The 21,247-nt window shown below is 41.6% G+C and overlaps 1 protein-coding gene across 1 annotated transcript; it reads right to left on the reverse strand.

The window, feature by feature from the left end:
• Positions 1-2,574: 2,574 nt before the first annotated feature.
• LOC142134221 (trypsin inhibitor ClTI-1-like) lies at positions 2,575-20,493 on the reverse strand. The gene is made up of 4 exons (XM_075194544.1): positions 20,346-20,493; positions 18,531-18,568; positions 4,508-4,617; positions 2,575-3,472 (listed from the first exon to the last, which is right to left on the reverse strand). The coding sequence occupies exons 1-4, from the start codon at positions 20,392-20,394 to the stop codon at positions 3,427-3,429; spliced, it is 243 nt and encodes an 80-aa protein (XP_075050645.1). The 5' UTR covers positions 20,395-20,493; the 3' UTR covers positions 2,575-3,426.
• Between the last annotated feature and the right edge of the window lie 754 nt (positions 20,494-21,247).

Raw genomic sequence — 21,247 nt, forward strand, 5'->3', positions numbered from 1 at the left:
GCACTTGCCTCCTGAACACTATTATTAATATTAATATTTAGAAAAATGCAGCTCGCCATCCATTAACTTCTAACATTTACTGCTGCCTGTCTCCCAATATTCCCCTGCTCCCCTTCTGGTGTGACAATAACAAATGAAAATCATTAAAAGCAATGCTTTGCTCTTTTCATAAAGCATTTTTATAATCTTAAAGATTTAAATAATGTATTTTTTAACTAATATATACAGATAGTATAATAGATTTGTAAGGTGCCACAGTGCTCTGCAGCGCCATACAGGGCCGGTTTAAGGGAATGGAGGCCCCTGGGCTAGGGGGGCCTCCATTCCCCCATGAGGCCCCCAATGTGAGCCATCCCCCCCCCCCCAAGCGCTTACCTGTCACTGCAGTCCTCCTTCCGCGGCGCGCTGTAAGCTCCTTAAGGAGGAGATCTCGTGAGAGTGAGACTCATAGTCTTACTCTCGCGAGATCTCCTCAGTAAGCAGATTACTGAGCACCGGGGACGGATGACTGCAGGGAAAGTGCTCAGCAGCACTGATCAATAATGCTGCTGAGGACTTTGAAGGACCCCCTGGATGCCTGAGGCCCCTGGGCTGTAGCCCAGTTAGACCTTGGGTTTATCCGGCCCTGGCGCCATACAGTAGGGAAAATAGGAATACAACAAACTATGACTAATCAATATATATGATATATATTATTTTAGACTATAGGAGGCCGCTTTTCTAAGCGCCACAGGCCCCGCAAAGCCTTAATCCAGCTCTGGCCAAATAGGATATGAACAGGTAGTAAAGAAAAATATGCCCATATAGAAACTGGACATTTTTGATATCAAAATTCACAACTGGTAGGGCCACATCTGCATGCCAATAATTCAAGTAAACCAGCGTATAGGATGGGAAGGGGTTGGAGAGTGGCCTGGCACTGTCTAAATTGATAGCCATGCTCTTTTCTGTTGGTCACGCACACTCTGGTGGTGTGGCATGGAAAGGAAACCCCCCCTAAAAAATCCTGTGTTTGCCCCTGCATGTATATAGAATATTTGAGCTTGAAAGCATATTTCATGTTTTAAGAAATCAGTGTGCCACCTTGTACTTGGGGCAGAAAACACTTAGGGTGTGTGAAGCATAGCCACTATACAGAGAACAGGGGCGCACGCAGGATTCTTAGGGGGGGGGGTCCCCTCCACACACAAAAAAAAAACAACCTGAGAGAGCTTCTGCGCCTGTGCCCGTGCCCGGACGCTTCTTTGACAGTGCCACGGCTGCTGTATAGTACAGTGCCGCTATGTGGGCACTTCGATAGCGGAGGGGAGGGGTTTCTGGAGACCCAGAAACCCCCCCTGCATGCGCCCCTGGAGAAACCACAGTGGCCACATATTATTTAGAATGAGAATTGCTAACGTTAGAATTTAATCATATTTGATATATAAATATGCAGGAGCTTATGACAGGTTTATTGAAGGGGGAGTCATGTCTCTGTGATGTTTCTGAGAAAAGTTATGGAAGATTTTGGACTATTTTTGGACAAACTTTAATCAAGCGCCAAGGGACATTTCCTCCCCAACATTAGCATATACACTGTCAATTTGAATGCCCCCCCAGTGAAAAATACTTAAATACTCTGGGGTATATTAACTATGCAGCGGTCACCGCCGATTCCGGCGTTTCTAAGTTATTTTTTAAAGCGGCACTTTCATAAAAGACAAAGCCCATCAGGTTAAGTGTTTATTCTCTGCAATTCATCCCGTTTGTGATTATGACTGTATCACATATATTTTATGTATGTCACTGATTATATGTTCCTTTTTATTATAACCTAATGCCCTAAAGTTTTGTACATAAAATCAAAAATGTAATATGTTTTATCCTTGAAGCTCTAACAAATCCATAAGCATTTTATGTTGCTTGACCATTTGTTAATTTTTGATGTTTGATTGATGGTGTGGGAATTGTTAACTCATTTGTAACAAAAAGAATAACATGAGCAAGCAGATACATTTGTGTGACACAAGGTCTTATTGCCCAGAGTCCATGGGTGATGGCAGATCCTAGGTTTGTATGAGTGTGAGAGACCTGTTTGGGGGTGATTCAACATATCTATTATCTGGGTGATAGATGAGGACAAGTTTGAGTGCTGGATTCACGTGTAACCCATTACAGTAGTCATTCAAGTCAGGGACACTGGGAGCGCATTCCTGACATACCATGTCAACCACACAGAACTCATCCTGTGTTCCTCATGGATAGAGCTCGATAGGAGAATGACTCAGGTATGGAGGAACTACAATTAACATATTATTTCTTGGGGAGTCATGGTTATAAAATGGAATGAATCTCAAACTAGTTATATTGCTGCTCCCTTCTTGGAACAAGAGAAAAAAGAACAGGGTGTAATGTCTCTACTTTACACAGAACCCTCACTCTGTATTTCTCTGCCAGATATTTGAATAATTAAGATTACAACATTGAGACTTCACAGTACCACTATACACTATCTGTCTTTGGGGAATAACCATGGTGCGGCACCATTAGATCCATTGTTGTCTTCATTGGATCCACAAAACAGAGCATAGAAAGTAAGTACACATTCATGGTATTTTTTATTTCATCTACTTTTCATTTTTTTCCACTTGGATGGTGTAAAATGAGTGTCAGCCACCGATATGTTGTTACAAAGTTAGTGGTGCTACATTAAAACCACATCAAACTTTAATGCTTCAATACCAAATCAAATCTAGTGACGCAACAGCAAAACTGATCCCCCACTATGCTTTGCTTATCTAGTAAACTTTAAGCATTTCAATTGATAAAGGCAAAAGTCAAGAGATTTTGGTTTTCTAAGCAAAGCCTAAACTAAACACAATGAAATTAATTTGTTTTACTATTTCATATACAGCAAAATTAAAAGGACCACTTTTTAAACAAATTCAAGAGGGGGAATTCAATTGGCCACGTTATTTGTGAAAGTAACACAGCACACACACTATTACCAATAGTCCGGTAATCTTAATATGGATTTCTGTTTGCGCCTCTAAGAGCTGTGAGCAAAAATCAGCATTGAAATTACAATACTAACGGTAATAATACGCACTATTACCGTAGTAACTGTAATAGTGCGCAGGCTGCATTACTTTCACAAGCAATGCAGCCAATTGAATTCCCCCCACGTTGTCAATATAAAGCCTATCACCATGAGAAGCATATAGATCCTAAATTGTACCACTATTTATTTAGTATGCCAAAATATTTTTACCATATCTTAATATAGTACTTTACTCTAGATATATATACTTAATCCATTTTTGTTTTGAAGACGTTTTTATAGTCTGGATTGGACTTTTTTCACATGATTGAAATGCTAAACAAAGTGATCACTGTCACAAAAAAAAGATCAACTTCCGAAGCTCTCCAAGATTTAATATGGGCACATCAGCATTCTCCCTTCCACTTAATGTGAACTTTCAGTCCATTGTCTCTGTGGATAAAAACACATATGTTGCACAATGTTATCCATTAGGTGCCAGTATTTTATTGACTCTTCATGAACTACTAATCATCTCATAAATATTGACATGGTTACCAAGCAATGCCAAGATTGGAAACAGTATCGACTTGAAAGTAATGCACCATTACCTCCAAAACATTAAGTGCAAAATCTCCTGAATGGCAAAATGGGTTCTTAACAGCATTTCGCCTAGAAGTTTTTTATCCCTGTGCTTAGCTGTTTAACTGAATTAATCTGTGCTGCTTTTATCATTCCTATAATTTAATTGACTACAGCAGGCCAACCTGTGGCTCTCCAGGTGTTGTGAAACTACAAGTACCAGCATGCCCTGCCAGTTATCAGCTGGCTATTTACTGGCACAGCATGCTGGGACTTGTATTTTCCAAAACAAATAGAGAGCCACAGGTTGACCAGGCCTAGACTACAGATTATTCAAGTGTCACCCAGTTTGTGTCGTGCTTATCTACACATACCTGCCAACATTTCAGAATGCAAAGGCGGGACAAGTTAGGCCATGCCCAGAGCAATAACAAGAAATGTTAGCACCGGGGCCAAGAATGAATTGTGATGCTCCCCAATCCCTCAATTGTAATCAAATAAAGTGAATGCCAAAATACTGCACATTTTTGACGGAGATCTGACCCTTTCGGACTATTGGCTCTTGCAAAGCCAGTAAACTATCAAAATCAAACATGCATCGTAACTATAAAAGAGGGTGTAATATAAAAAAGAGAAAACAAATTAGAATATTCAAATTGATCTGTGAATGCTTAGTGAAGTGTGTAACACAAGTTGACTTGGACTAGAAAACCTCAGTCTGCGACTACACGTGTGCCCAGGAGTTTTTGGCATTATTTGTTCCTGTTCTGGTAACAAGTAATTACCTGATGTTTCCAAATTATTATTTTTACCTTTTCCCCAATGAAGTCTACATTGTTCACTTTTTCTTAACACACATGACATTATTAAACACACAATAATAATGAACAAAAATGATGATATTACCTGTTTGTGGCGCATAGCACACACTCATTGGAATATGTTCTTCCATCTGTTCCACAAACTGGATTAAAATCTTTTGTACACCCTGGCAACTGATATAAGTAGCATTTTGGCTAGTGTAAAAAAAAAAATTAAAAGTAGAACGATTAAACAACTCAAGCTCATTATATACATTTTCCTTTAACAGAAATTACATGAAAGAAAGGCTTATGATTATTTTAATATTATTAAGAAAGGGCCAGCTACAACTGGTATGAGTAGAATGGATTTGGCTGCAAAATAGGGACACTAACCCTATATTTTTTATTTCACTTTTGTGTTTCTCTAATGTAAATATTAAGGGATTAAAATATAACATTATTTATGTTATAGCGTTATTGTCAATCTTGACGTGTGCTAAACCTTTCACAATACAATACCTAGGGGGCATGACCTACTGGCTATGGTATGTGTGATGTGATTGGGGGTGGATTATGACATTATTGTGGATGTAGACAGGTCCAAAAAAAATATGACAGAGAGCAGGTAGTAGACACAATACCGACTTTGTCCACATCCTGTCTAAGGGCACAGCACAAAACTAGTATATACATGCCTAGAATATACATTTCCCTGTTCTAGGTTCAATTAAACAAATTAAATGTTTGAGGTTACAGTGCCTTTAGGGCTTCTATGCACCATCCTAACTAAATAATATTTATAGCCTATTTGTATGACATACCGTATTTCCCCATGTATAAGACGCACCTTTTTCCCCAAAATTTTGGGTCTAAAAACTGGGTGCGTCTTATACAGGGGTAGTAGCACTTAGCCTGTCAGATGACTCCTCTGTCCGGTAAAGTCTTCTTTCTTCTGTCCGTCTGATCCTGATGCTGGAAAGCCGCTTAAGGTCCTCTTCGCGATGACCGGATGCCCTTTCAGGACCTTGTCAATGACCTTTCAGGACCTTGTCAAGGTCCTGAAAGGACCTTGCAAAGGTCCTTTCAGGACATCCGGTCATCGCGAAGAGGACCTTAAGCGGCTTTCCAGCATCAGGATCAGACGGACAGAAGAAAGAAGACTTTACTGGACAGAGGAAGCATCTGACAGGGTAAGGTAGAATTGACTATAGCGTTGTCTCTCCTCTGTATATGCTGCACAATTACTCTGTGAAAAAATTGAGGATAATGTTTATCCTCAATTTTTTCACATGATTTATATAGGTGCGTCTTATACAGTGGAGCGTCATATACATGGGGAAATACGGTAATTTATCTTGCAAATATTTGTCGCAATGTAATAGGTGGCAAACAGTGGTGGGGCAAGTTGTTCTGATTATCAAAGGCAAAATAGACCACATTTGTCTTAATCCCACACTTACACCAAGCAAGTGAGCCCTATTATTTCCACAGTGCTCAATGCTACACAATATAAGAACTCAGTGACATTGTCTTTATGCTGATGTCTTTCTGGCTAGTGTGCCACATACATAAAGGAGATGGATGTGCCCTAAGTAGCTACATTTAATCCTTTGGGATGACCTTAGTGCCAAACAAGTTAACAAAAAAGACAAAGAACAAAATGGGACCTTTAGAAAGGGGACACAATGAGAAAACAATAAAAAGCACACTTCAGCTTAAAATAGTATTGGAACACTAGATATAATACAGCCTTTCATCTTTTTTTCCGTTTACCTTCCTCCACCCCGTAAACATCACAAATAAATAGAGAAGTAACCAATATCAATTAAATCAATGTAAAAATGGGATACATATTCACAATATGTAAGCATTGCGTATTTATTAGCACTCCACATAAAAGCAGGGACAACAGGCTGCATAATTTTACAACTGTAAACCAAAAATAATAATGGAATTTAAAACAGTTTCAACTTTGTAAAACAACCAGATTTAACATTTTAATTAGGGCAAACAGTCTGCCAAGCAACGATCTGTTTTGACCAATAGAAATAAATGTCTTTTAAATGCAAGAAAGGCCTCTATGCAAGGCATGTAGAATGGAGCCAAAAGTAATTGCTGTACTAGTTACTATTACATCTAATTTGCACTGGATTAATGCTGAGTCTTAGTTCACTCTTTATGGCATATACTGGTATAAACTAAATACAAAAAAAAACAAAAACTAAATTGCAAAGTTAAAAGTAAAAAACAAAAACACAAGACACACCATAGCTCAAAGATTGGGGATCACTTTCTGGGGTTACGCTAACTAAATCAGGAATTTAAAGCGGCAATGTTCGGTTAAGTGTTTAACCACTTGCCGCCTTAAATTTAGCTTGACACACGTCGCGATGATGTCAGGTAGCAGAGGCGGTCAGTTCTCAAATCGGAAAGCCCTCCTTTCATTATGCTGCTGTCTTCGGTGATCTCCAGCATCATCTTCAAGGTAAGTCTAATAATTTTCAAGTCGATTTTCTATTCTTTCAGGTTTTTTTTTGGAGGCATGACAGGTGTCGGAATTACCAGCATAGTTTTATCGTACCCCACCCGTCTGCCGTACAGTAGTCACACACAAATTCCCAACCAACAGCTACAATTATTATTCCGCTATCTTATTAATCAAGTGTTCCCCACATCTCTTATTTTTTCCTATAATTGTATGTTTGTGTCATGATCCCCTGAATGTACACAGCTGAGAAATATGTCAGTATGTAACAAATAAAGGATAATAATATTATTAATAAAAATAACAATAACAAATGACACAACACGAGAATAAAGTTTATGGTTGTAACAAATTAGCATTTTTCCCATCACATTTGTGTTTTTTATTCTGAGTTGTGCAATTTAAATACAATATAAATACACTGAAAGTCACTTATGAATGTGTATAAGTGTGCTCCACCAGCATATCTCGTTATGTAACATCATGGACCTATTTATATTGATAGTGCATCAGGATAGTGCCTCCTGTGGGAGTTGCATAACTAAGTTTTCATCTGCTGATATGAAGTGCAGTGCGGATCAGGATGTTTTTAGTAAAATGTGGGACAGACAAATTCATGCTCCTTATATTGAGCTGGATTCATTAAGGAAAGTTAAGCAAAAGTAAGTAAGTAAGGCAAAACCATGTTGCATTGGAGGGGAAGGTAAATTTAAAATGTGATGGCAGATTTTTAGTTGGGGTAGGGCATGTCCTATATCAACTTTAAATTTCAGTGTACACATAAGCTATCACATATTTGTGTGCTACATGAAAAAACAGCCAGTATTTTCCTTATGTACAAAATAATAAACCAATATGCACCCCTTGCATTGTAACATTGTTTTGTCCAGAAAACGTACTCATTTTTTCCTGAACTTTCCTTAATGAATCAGGCCCATTGTCCCCACATGCAAAAATAAAAATTTTTTTTTTTTGCAATACTAGAAATTCATATAAGATTCAAGGGTGGCAAAGGTGCATTAAAGAGGTGCTGCCTGTTTTGCAGGTGGCCACAGTCAGGGTCTGACTGGCCCACTGGGGGGCCGGGGTATCCCCCGGCAGGCCCCGACACTAATCGCTCCCCTCTTCATTGGTGGGGGGAGCGGGTAAAAAAAATTGAAAAAAAAAAATACTCACGTGACCGCAGCGCCGGCGCCCCTCCTCTCTGCTCCGTTCACACTGAATGTCGGGCATGATGTCGTCACACCCGACGTTCAGTGAGGAGCGGCGCAGAGAGGAGACGGCAAGAAGACAGAAGACAGAAGAGAAGGAGAGAAGAAAGAAGCCTATAGAAAAAGTAAGTGAAGGAATGAAAGCAAGGGGGAGAGCAGCATGGCAGAGAGTGAAGGGGGAGAATAGACAGCATGGCAGAGTGTGAAGGGGGAGCATAGACAGCATGGCAGAGAGTGAAGGGGGAGAATAGACAGCATGGCAGAGAGTGAAGGTGGGAATACAGACACCATGGCAGAGAGTGAAGTGGGAGCACAGACAGCATGGCAGAGAGTGAAGGGGGAGCACAGACAGCATGGCAGAGAGTGAAGGGGGAGCACAGACAGCATGGCAGAGAGTGAAGGGGGAGCACAAACAGCATGGCAGAGAGTGAAGGGTGGAGCACAGACAGCATGGCAGAGAGTGAAGGGGGAGCACAGACAGCATGGCAGAGAGTGAAGGGGGAGAAAAGGCAACATGGCAGAGAGTGAAAGGGGAGAATAGACAGCATGGCAGAGAGTGAAGGGGGAGCACAAACAGCATGGCAGAGAGTGAAGGGTGGAGCACAGACAGCATGGCAGAGAGTGAAGGGGGAGCACAGACAGCATGGCAGAGAGTGAAGGGGGAGAAAAGGCAACATGGCAGAGAGTGAAAGGGGAGAATAGACAGCATGGCAGAGAGTGAAGGGGGAGCACAAACAGCATGGCAGAGAGTGAAGGGTGGAGCACAGACAGCATGGCAGAGAGTGAAGGGGGAGCACAGACAGCATGGCAGAGAGTGAAGGGGGAGCACAGACAGCATGGCAGAGAGTGAAAGGGGAGAATAGACAGCATGGCAGAGAGTGAAGGGGGAGCACAAACAGCATGGCAGAGAGTGAAGGGTGGAGCACAGACAGCATGGCAGAGAGTGAAGGGGGAGCACAGACAGCATGGCAGAGAGTGAAGGGGGAGCACAGACAGCATGGCAGAGAGTGAAAGGGGAGAATAGACAGCATGGCAGAGAGTGAAGGGGGAGCACAAACAGCATGGCAGAGTGTGAAAGGGGGAGCACAGACAGCATGGCAGAGAGTGAAGGGGGAGCATAGACAGCATGGCAGAGAGTGAAGGGGGAGCATAGACAGCATGGCAGAGAGTGAAGGGGGAGCATAGACAGCATGGCAGAGAGTGAAGGGGGAGCACAGACAGCATGGCAGAGAGTGAAAGGGGAGAATAGACAGCATGGCAGAGAGTGAAGGGGGAGCACAAACAGCATGGCAGAGTGTGAAAGGGGGAGCACAGACAGCATGGCAGAGAGTGAAGGGGGAGCATAGACAGCATGGCAGAGAGTGAAGGGGGAGCATAGACAGCATGGCAGAGAGTGAAGGGGGAGCATAGACAGCATGGCAGAGAGTGAAGGGGGAGCACAGACAGCATGGCAGAGAGTGAAAGGGGAGAATAGACAGCATGGCAGAGAGTGAAGGGGGAGCACAGACAGCATGGCAGAGAGTGAAGGGGGAGAAAAGGCAACATGGCAGAGAGTGAAAGGGGAGAATAGACAGCATGGCAGAGAGTGAAGGGGGAGCACAAACAGCATGGCAGAGAGTGAAGGGTGGAGCACAGACAGCATGGCAGAGAGTGAAGGGGGAGCACAGACAGCATGGCAGAGAGTGAAGGGGGAGCACAGACAGCATGGCAGAGAGTGAAAGGGGAGAATAGACAGCATGGCAGAGAGTGAAGGGGGAGCACAAACAGCATGGCAGAGAGTGAAGGGTGGAGCACAGACAGCATGGCAGAGAGTGAAGGGGGAGCACAGACAGCATGGCAGAGAGTGAAGGGGGAGCACAGACAGCATGGCAGAGAGTGAAAGGGGAGAATAGACAGCATGGCAGAGAGTGAAGGGGGAGCACAAACAGCATGGCAGAGTGTGAAAGGGGGAGCACAGACAGCATGGCAGAGAGTGAAGGGGGAGCATAGACAGCATGGCAGAGAGTGAAGGGGGAGCATAGACAGCATGGCAGAGAGTGAAGGGGGAGCATAGACAGCATGGCAGAGAGTGAAGGGGGAGCATAGACAGCATGGCAGAGAGTGAAGGGGGAGAATAGACAGCATGGCAGAGAGTGAAGGGGGAGCACAGACAGCATGGCAGAGAGTGAAGGGGGAGCACAGACAGCATGGCAGAGAGTGAAGGTGGGAATACAGACACCATGGCAGAGAGTGAAGTGGGAGCACAGACAGCATGGCAGAGAGTGAAGGGGGAGCACAGACAGCATGGCAGAGAGTGAAGGGGGAGCATAGACAGCATGGCAGAGAGTGAAGGGGGAGCATAGACAGCATGGCAGAGAGTGAAGGGGGAGCACAAACAGCATGGCAGAGAGTGAAGGGGGAGCACAGACAGCATGGCAGAGAGTGAAGGTGGGAATACAGACACCATGGCAGAGAGTGAAGTGGGAGCACAGACAGCATGGCAGAGAGTGAAGGGGGAGCACAGACAGCATGGCAGAGAGTGAAGGGGGAGCACAGACAGCATGGCAGAGAGTGAAAGGGGAGAATAGACAGCATGGCAGAGAGTGAAGGGGGAGCACAAACAGCATGGCAGAGAGTGAAGGGTGGAGCACAGACAGCATGGCAGAGAGTGAAGGGGGAGCACAGACAGCATGGCAGAGAGTGAAGGGGGAGAAAAGGCAACATGGCAGAGAGTGAAAGGGGAGAATAGACAGCATGGCAGAGAGTGAAGGGGGAGCACAAACAGCATGGCAGAGAGTGAAGGGTGGAGCACAGACAGCATGGCAGAGAGTGAAGGGGGAGCACAGACAGCATGGCAGAGAGTGAAGGGGGAGCACAGACAGCATGGCAGAGAGTGAAAGGGGAGAATGGACAGCATGGCAGAGAGTGAAGGGGGAGCACAAACAGCATGGCAGAGAGTGAAGGGTGGAGCACAGACAGCATGGCAGAGAGTGAAGGGGGAGCACAGACAGCATGGCAGAGAGTAAAGGGGGAGCACAGACAGCATGGCAGAGAGTGAAAGGGGAGAATAGACAGCATGGCAGAGAGTGAAGGGGGAGCACAAACAGCAAGGCAGAGAGTGAAGGGTGGAGCACAGACAGCATGGCAGAGAGTGAAGGGGGAGCACAGACAGCATGGCAGAGAGTGAAGGGGGAGAAAAGGCAACATGGCAGAGAGTGAAAGGGGAGAATAGACAGCATGACAGAGAGTGAAGGGGGAGCACAAACAGCATGGCAGAGAGTGAAGGGTGGAGCACAGACAGCATGACAGAGAGTGAAGGGGGAGCACAAACAGCATGGCAGAGAGTGAAGGGTGGAGCACAGACAGCATGGCAGAGAGTGAAGGGGGAGCACAAACAGCAAGGCAGAGAGTGAAGGGTGGAGCACAGACAGCATGGCAGAGAGTGAAGGGGGAGAAAAGGCAACATGGCAGAGAGTGAAAGGGGAGAATAGACAGCATGACAGAGAGTGAAGGGGGAGCACAAACAGCATGGCAGAGAGTGAAGGGTGGAGCACAGACAGCATGGCAGAGAGTGAAGGGGGAGAAAAGGCAACATGGCAGAGAGTGAAAGGGGAGAATAGACAGCATGGCAGAGAGTGAAGGGGGAGCACAGACAGCATGGCAGAGAGTGAAGGGGGAGCACAGACAGCATGGCAGAGAGTGAAAGGGGAGAATAGACAGCATGGCAGAGAGTGAAGGAGGAGCACAAACAGCATGGCAGAGAGTGAAGGGTGGAGCACAGACAGCATGGCAGAGAGTGAAGGGGGAGAAAAGGCAACATGGCAGAGCATGAAAAGGGGCAAAGGCAGCATGGTAGAGAGTGAAGGGGAGCCAAAGCAGCATGGCAGAGTGTGAAGAGGGGCGAAAGCAGAATGGCAGAGTGTGAAGGGGGCCAAAGCAGCATTGCAGACTGTGAAGGGGGGCCAAAGCAGTATGGCAGAGTGTGAAGGGGGCCAAAGCAGCATTGCAGACTGTGAAGGGGGCCAAAGCAGCATGGCAGAGGGTGAAGGTGGGCCAAAGCAGCATGGCAGACTGTGAAGGGGGGCCAAAGCAGTATGGCAGAGTGTGACGGGGGATCACAGCAGCATGGCAGAATGTGAAGGGGGGCCAAAACAGCATGGCAAAGGGTGATGAAGGGGGGCCAGGAGAAGGGGGGGAGCAAAAGCTGCATGGCAGAGGGTGAAGGTGGGCCAAAGCAGCATGGCAGACTGTGAAGGGGGGCCAAAGCAGTATGGCAGAGTGTGACGGGGGATCACAGCAGCATGGCAGAATGTGAAGGGGGGCCAAAACAGCATGGCAAAGGGTGATGAAGGGGGGCCAGGAGAAGGGGGGAGCAAAAGCAGCATGGAGGGTGCAGTGTGATCATAAGGAGGCACAGCATGGAAGGGCACAGTAATGTGTGTGTGTTGGCACAGTGGGCTTCTGGCAATGTAATGTGGGTGTAGTAGTTGGTGGCTAACTAATGGGTGCTATTTTGTTTGTGGGGTGATGGTGGGGAAATTTAATCTTATAGTGGAGACTATTAATTTAAGATGGGGTGGTTTGGGGGCTATTAATTGAATGTGGGGCTGAGTTTGAGAAGCATGAGGTCTATTTATTAAATGTGATTATGAATTATTTAATGGCAGTGACGGTTGCGGGAAATAGGTATATTTATTATACGTAAATGCTATTAATTTATTGCTAGGGCTGTCTGGAGGGAGGGAAATTTATTAAATTGGAATATTATTACTTTAATGTTGGGGCTGGAGGAAGGCCTAAGTATTAATTGTGGGTCCTTTTGATTGAACGCCGGGGCTGGTTGGAATTTTCCAAATGTACCAGGATGCAGACAAGCCGTAACTAAAGAAACCAGCAGCCACAGGTGGTGAAAGTGATATAGTAAATATATGTAATATGTAATATTAGTGTGTATGGTCTTTATTCTTGTAAAAAAAAGTACAGGCAGACCTGTCCAGTCAATCTTGTTTATAGTAATCTAAATTTAGAAGTGACGGTATGGTAAATGTAACTGAATGGATGCCTAGCTCACAAAGATTTAGGGGTTTTGATTTTAAATTAATTTTTTAATCTGATCAGACTCTACCTCAGGTTTCAAATCTTTTTATGTACTCTGACAACCACTTCCTTTCCCTTCCCATTGCTAGAGCTTTCCGTACTCCTACTGGTACACCCACAATACTACCCTAATCTAATCTCTAAACCATTTCTTGCATCATCTCTACCCTTTTTCTACTAAATTGTGAAGAGTAGGGCTCTCCCAGCCTTTTGTTTTTATGTCTGCATTTATTTTGTTTACATTGTATGTCCTTGATTTATGTATGCTCTATTTTTCCTGCTGTCCAGCACTGTGCCTTACAAATAAATAATAATAATAATAATAATAATAATAATAATAATAAATAATAATGTTTGTTATTAACATGGACTTGGTTTAACATGTCAAATTTGGCAAACTTCTTTATATTCCATTATGTGCAAATAATGAGATATTAAATAAACAGTGATATAATAGCACAGAGCAAGAACCTGAAATAATAAAAATAAATATATTATGTGCTGTTTGGAGACAAGTTAAAGCAGAAAACTATATGCAATGTACGTTAAATTAAAAGCTCTGCATTACCACCTAGTGGGCAAACTGTTGAAATGTGTCAGATATTTAGTAGACTAAATAATTTAGGAGACTCGGATTATGTTGTCGTAGACAACATAACTTCAATTATCTAGTTTTTGTTTCACATCAAATGCTTGTTTCACATTACCATTTTTGCATGTTGGTGTGTGCTTTATTCTCACATAGTTGCCTTATTTGCTGAACATTTAATATACATATGACATTTCTTCTCTGCTAAATGTATAATCCGAAGGTGACCACACACACAGTGATAGCAACATGATGGACCTCAACATGATCTCAGTGCCCAACAATAATAACACAAATTGTTTGGAACATTATCTGGCACATTGCAAAAAGCTGCAGCAAATTACTATTGGCTTGTGTGTGTAGTAATCTTTTGACCCAACTTCAGACAAAGGTAATCAAACAACTTGCCACCGACGCCGGACATTCACAATTTATTGAAATGAATCCTGTAAATCTGGCACGTGGACCAAGCAGCAAGATCAGCCGATATGAAGCCATCATTAGAGCTTTGAAATCTTGTACTATACTTTGTTTATAACACTACCAGAAAATATCTACATGGCCGAAAACCAAAGGGGCATAAGCTAAACCCTGAAAAACAGCCCCATACCATTATCCCTCCTCCACCAACCTTCACAGTTGGCATAACGCAGTCAGGCAGGTAACGTTCTCCCGGCATCCGCCACACCCAGACTCGCTCATCTGACTGCCAAACAGAGAAACGTGATTCGTCACTTCACCGAACAGAACACGTTTTCACAGTACAGTGTGGGTGTGCTTTACACCACCCCATCTCACGCTTGGCATTGGTCTTGGTGATGTGAGGCTTTCATGCAGCTGCTAGGCCATGGAAACCCATTCCATTAAGCTGCCAGTTTTTGTGCTAACATTAATGCCAGTGGAAGTTCGTAACTCTTCAACTAAGGAATCAGCAGAGCGTTGGTGACTTTTACGCACCATAAGCCTTAGCAGCCTTTGACCCCGCTCTGTGGTTTTACATGGTCTTCCGCTTTGTGGCTATGTTGCATAGCTCGGTGCTTGATTTTATACACCTCTGGAAACTATTGAAACACCTTTGGTGTGGCCAAATACTTTTGTCCGTATAGTGTTTATGTCGCATACCAGAAAATCAAACAAACATCCATGATCTTTGGATCATACAAGGAACTTTGTCGGGTTATACCTATCAACAACAACCAACAACAACCACCACTGTGCAGATGAGTTTCAATATAATCTGGAATCTATTAAACCTTTTTAGGGGAAGAAAAGGGCTTCCATTGAGAAGCAGAAACAGAGTGAAGAAAAGTCTCAGGTTTTGCAAACTAAAGCCCAATGAAAGGATTAGGTATAGAGTTTATACTACTTTGATGTCTATCAAAATGGCCATTGCAAGCAAGTGCTTCTGGTGCCCACTACAACTGCACGTTCAATATTATTTAATCTTTTGTCTAGCCCATTTTTGTTACAAGATAGAAAGTTGGATTGTGATGCCATCACCAGAAGAATGCCGCCACTGCTAGGGTTACAAATTGGATGTTATGTACACTTGCAACCTAATAGATGTGAATGCAGCTGGTGCTTTCAGTACAAATGTCTGCAGAGGTCAGAGAAAGAGCAAATATAGTGTGGGAATAAGGTGCACCCTGTCTAAGCTAAGGAAATCAGAATCCAGCATTGAGACAAGCAGAGAACACAATACTAAAGTAGTGAAAGGACTTTTTATATTCTAATGTAAGAGTTTTTCTCAATTTTTGTGCACTTTCTCTGAAACATATGACCTTTACAGTAACGTACAAAGAATATACTTAAGAATGAAAATGTAGTGTTAACATGCCATCCCCTATAAAACCAAAATTATGCCTTGATGAATTAAAAAAAATATAACAGATTGTAAATTAGAAAGAAAAATAATCAAAATTTATCCACCCAAAGCTGCAATGACAATGGATTTCTTTCTAAAAGTGCATATATCAATAATAATAACAATAATTAAAAAAAAAACTATAATATCATCATCAACAACATTCATTTATATTCTGCAGTGCTTTAGAATTGGGAACAAAACACGGTAATAAAACAATACTGGGTAATAGAGACAGACAGAGGGGTAATAATGCCCTGCTCACAAGCTTACAGTCTATTGGACAATGGAAGTTTGGCACATGAGATTAAATGCTATATATTGCATATTGGTACAGCCAGATTGCACTTGTAAAAGTGCTTAGTGGGGTATATGATCCAGTCACACAGCAATGCTTGTCAGTTGTCAGAGGGCAGTTGTCTTGTGTGAATTTTGTAAAGGTTGGTAGTAGGGTACCCTAGGGCGGTTAAGAGGGTGGTTGAGGAATTTTATAAGCTTGCCTGAAGAGGTGGGTTGTGTGAAGGAACGAATTCCTCAAAGTGGGTGCAGATCAAAAAAAGCCCTGTAATCGGAAATAAGAGCAGGTAATGAGTGTGGATGAGAGATGCAGATCTTGTGCAGAATGGCGGTATCGAATTGGAAAGATATTTTGAGACAATTGAAGAGATGTATGTTGGTGCAGTTTTTTGATGGACTTGTATGTTAGAAGGGCAAATCACCAACGATTTGAAAGGGAAATCAATATAGTCGATGCATGCAAATAGATTGTAGAGGTGAGAGTCCGATTCGGGGAAGGCCAGTAAGGATGGTATTGCAATAAGAAGAGTGCATGAATTTAAGTTTTTGCTGTGTCTTGTGTGAAATGTTCGTATTCTGGAAATATGTTTAGGTGTATATAACAGATTTTAAATATAGATAGGATGTGGGCAACAAAGGATAGTTCTGAGTCAAGGATCTCACTTAGTAAGTGAGCTTTTGGGGTAGGATTCATTGTCATGTTGTCAACAGAAGTAGAAATGTCAGGTTGGTAACTTCTGTTGGCTGGTGAGAATATTAATAGCTCTGTTTTTGAAAGATTGGGTTTGAGTTGGTGAGAGGACATCCAAGATGAAATTGTAGAAAGATAGTCAGTAACACGGGCCAACACAAATGGTGAGAGGTCTGGAGAGGATACATTTTATAATCATCTACATAGACGAGGATATAGGAATGAGCCTTGTTCTACTTCAACTTATAAAGGAATCAGAGAGGAGGTGGATCCAGAGAAACTAACACTGAAAGAGTAATTAGGTACTTAGGATGAGAACCAGAATAGGACAGTGTACTGAAGACCTAGGGATTGTAGCGCTAATATTAGAAGAGAGTGGTCAACAGTATCAAATGCAGCAGAGAGATCCAGAAGAATTAGAGGCGAGTAATGGCCTTTACATTCAGCAGTGATCAAATCATTGACAACCTTTGTTAGTGCAGTCTCTGTGAAGTGTTGGGAACAAAAGTTTGACTGAAGAGGGTTCAATAGAATTTGTGAGGAAAGAAAGCATGTGTAACAGTGTAGCCAATTATCTTGGGAAGTTTGCAGAGACATGGAAGCTGAGAGGTGGGATAGTAATTTGAGAACGAGTTTGAGTTGAGAGATTGGGAGTATTTTTATTTAGCAGTGTGCAGAGCATTTCAATAGGAGTGATAGATAGCAGTATATGAGAAGAAATCATTATCAATATCGGCACTTCACCCCACTGCTTGTTTAATTAACCCCCTTGGTAATCGTCATTATCACAGTATGGAGCTATTTACATAGGCCTGTATTTTGGGCTGCAGAATAATGCCTACCACCCATATTACATATCTCCCTGAATAATAAAAGGGGACACAGCCACGTCTTTTCTGAGAGAGGGGGGGTGTAGCTGCATCATGTTAGGGACATGTCACAGGTGCGGCTGGGAGAGGGATGGCCGGGGGGCACACAGGCGGCCGCATCATATGACAGGGGGTGCGGCCGCGTCATCGACGTCTGACCCCGTTGCCCCCCTGCCCCCCGGGCCAGCCCGCCCCTGCATGTACATGTCACAATGGAAACCCCTGGGGGCCTGTCTTGCATTTCTGTAGCACTAAGCCTCATCCAGCAAAATAGCTTTGAATTTCTGTGAGTTCCAGAACACCATGGACGGCAGGGACATACCTCCCAACTTCCCATGACTCAGGACAAACAAATGATATAACTCAGTCAGTAATAGAGACAAGCTCTAAACAAAGTTAATTCTACTGAAACTGAAATGCTGATGAAAAGGTCTATTTTGAAACTTCCCCTCAGCAGTGAACAAACAATGTCTGTATGTGTGTGAAATATACATTGGAATCAGGTAAAAGTAGTCTAGTTGGACATCAGACATGAATCCATAATGTGAAAATCTTACTAGATTGGAATTGATATTATGCTCTAAGAGTGCCATCAATAGTGATAGTTATAACTGGCAAACTTTTTTTTTTTGAAAGTCATAATTTCTTAAATAAATGGGTATCCTTAGATATAGGTATATGTTGATGTTTTGCTAAATTGGAAAATATTAACTTTTGGTGACAAGACCATTTAAAGGAGAACCTCCAATAAAATACAATATTTTCCGAAATTCCCTAACCCTTAGTAGAACTGTAAAGATCACATGCCGTGCTGTCTAATTCATAGACAACTATACCATGCCTATAGTTTACCCTTTTTTTCTGGCTGTCAACATGTCTGGTGATCTCCTGAACTGTTTGGATCCAAGACATGTGAAGCTTGTGGTTCTAATAGTAGGAGGGAATAACGTACTATTTGGAAGATCTAGAAAATGCTATGTGGGGTTAGTTTGATTATATTTTGTATATCCTTTAATTGAAAATTAGTAGCAAAATAACACTTACCACACTCACACCTTCAGTTTCCTGAGCTGGCCATAATACTGAAAAATAAAAGCAACTTACAACAAATCTCAAACTTTTAAATATAGGTTATGATTAAAAGTAATTTTAAGCATTGATTTGTAGTTTTGCCTCACATTGAGTTTTCGGAACTATATGATTTAGAACTATATGATTAGCAGATATGTAAATTTCATTGAAGTGCTAGCTGAAATGTAAAGTATACCTGTAGGAATAACAGGATAGGGGGTTAAATAGAGTTCATCATATAGATAATGTAATCCTACATATTATTAGCAACATACTACTAGTTGCGTTATATAAAGGGCATTGTAAAGCTCACTTTGAAAACAATGGGATAATTTATAAAAACAATGGTGGGGGGCTGTGTCCCTAGACCTGTGAAAAACACAAGCTACGTTCAAATATAGTTATAATTTAAAATGTGCCTTTGTTTTTTTGACCACATGTCAAGTGCCACTTTTCGATTCCCCAAATAGGTAAGGGTTTTGACTACTTGTTTATTGACAAAATGGGTCACCAAGACCTATAACCACTATACTGTACATTGGAAAAGTCAAACTATTTGCACTGTTGATATCTCAGATATAAGTAGAACCCTCCAAACAATAAGAGCTATGAATACATTTGTCACAATATCCCCCTTTTTTTGTTTGACCAGAGGGTTCATTATTCTTTCTTGACATATCACACAAGGTGGGGTTGGGAAGAACAATTCTGCCAGACTTAGCGTAGAGGATATAATTACTCCTATCGCCATAGAAAGAGCCAATACAGTTTGTTATATTAAACATGGCCTGAATAACATTTAAATGGCTGATACAAGATATACATTTATGAATATTACAAAACAACATTTTATTTTGGATTGATTGGATGGTTTTTTAGTTTCTATTTAAAATTAATTTTGTATCAATGCAATGCTTAATAACTGGTATTCATCTACTGTAGTATGTAGTGTGCTGCTGTATAAAGAGCATTAAACCTTAAGATAGGAGTCCTGGTCACCAGTTTCTAAACTTATTTGATGTTAAACGAGAATAACTGGAAATCAAGTTATACCAGGAAAAAAAAGTCAGTTTAAGTTTTAAATACACAATATATGTACTTGCACTTGATGGAGCTATGTTTACTATTATATAAACAAGATCAACCACCTGTCCAACTGTGTGTGAGGCATGGCTGCTACTGCCATATGTTACCCATTTATCAACTACAGGGGGTAAAAGTATTCCAGCAGGTTTGAAAAGTAGAGATGTTGCCTATAGCTACCAATCAGATTCATTTATAGTACATTCTACAAAATGATAACTAGAGTCTGATTGGCTGCTATAGGCAACATCTCCACTTTTTATACCAGCCAGAAACGCTCAGCTTGATACATTTACCCCCAGGTGTTTACTTTAGAAATGTTATTGTGACATATTATTACTGGTCACAATCCTTTTTCCTCTTCAGTGATATTGGATATTTAACAAGTAAAAAGCAGAAATAACATAATAATCCAATCCATAATGAAAATCACTAATAGCAAAAATATGAAGGCTAAAGAATAAAATAAAAGTATTTCAGAAAAAAAAATGCAGTTTAGATTAACAGAATAATTGGAAATAGAACAGTTATATTTCTATTGAATTTTTTTTCTTCTATAATTACTTAAAAAATCTACATCAAACTATCTTTATGCCATAGACTTAGTAATAGCAACAATTTATACAATTAAAAACCTTTCATATCTAATATGCAACCCCCATGAGAGCTCTCCACCCTGTTATCTTCCCTTGGTGAGGTCAATACCTGCTGCTACTATGTAAAGAAGCATGACTGATGGGAGATGCAGCTTCATTTCTTTCCTAGCGGACTGCAGTCTTTGGTGCTCAGAACCTGTGTGCTGGTGACAGCCCTGTGTTCCAGAACAGCTCTCTCCAGTATCTGCCTGCCAGCCTCATTGGTCCAGATCTCTTATGTCACAATAGAACACTGTTAGCAGTGTGTTCTCATAATGGATACTACTAGCAGTGTGTGTTCTCACTGTGGAAAGATCAAATATTTAACCAAAATTGTTCATTATTATAAGGATATATGTTTAACCTGTATGGTAAAATAAGTTTATATTAAATAGAGGGTATGTGTGTGACACTTAAGGATGCTTTATAGTAAATTAATGCAAAGGCAAATGTATGTTAAGACTGCTAAAAATGTATAGTGTTGGACCATATAACTTTGCCAGGCCATTAGAAAAAGAAAATATATTTGTTGTTCTCATAAACAGGATAAGTAACATACTACAATGGCTTTGGTTGTTATAATAATTCTATGGGTAGATTCATTTAAAAATAAAAAAATAACTTTAATTTACTACCAAAAGAAAATCCAATCTGCCCTGAAAAAAACAGCATTAAATTTGTTTGGGTAGGTTAAGAAATAACAAAAACAATTAATAATTATAAAGTATTTAAGAACTATTGAAAACTTCCACGGTTAGTAAGGCACCAACCACTTATTAATATTCAGAGTTCAAACATAACTACTGGAGAGGACTTGGGAACACTGGGACAATGTATTATCAGGGCCATTAGTTCCATGATTATGTGTTAAAAGAGCACTGCACCCAACATATAAAACCATGTGATAAGCATATTTTAATATGTTAAAGATACATATAATGTCTTACTTGTGGCTGCCTCCATCAGTCTCCA

Source organism: Mixophyes fleayi, unplaced genomic scaffold (genome assembly GCF_038048845.1).
Source record: "Mixophyes fleayi isolate aMixFle1 unplaced genomic scaffold, aMixFle1.hap1 Scaffold_46, whole genome shotgun sequence".
Taxonomy (NCBI): Eukaryota; Metazoa; Chordata; class Amphibia; order Anura; family Limnodynastidae; genus Mixophyes; species Mixophyes fleayi.

Excerpts from the sequence above, each read along its gene's own strand:
- LOC142134221 (XM_075194544.1), bottom strand. The coding sequence starts at position 20,394 with ATGAAGCTGCATCTCCCATCAGTCATGCTTCTTTACATAGTAGCAGCA. Across the intron at positions 18,569-20,345 it reads TCTTTACATAGTAGCAGCAG|TATTATGGCCAGCTCAGGAA; the intron begins GTATTGACCTCA and ends TTTATTTTTCAG. Across the intron at positions 3,473-4,507 it reads GTGCTATGCGCCACAAACAG|AGACAATGGACTGAAAGTTC; the intron begins GTAATATCATCA and ends TTTTATCCACAG.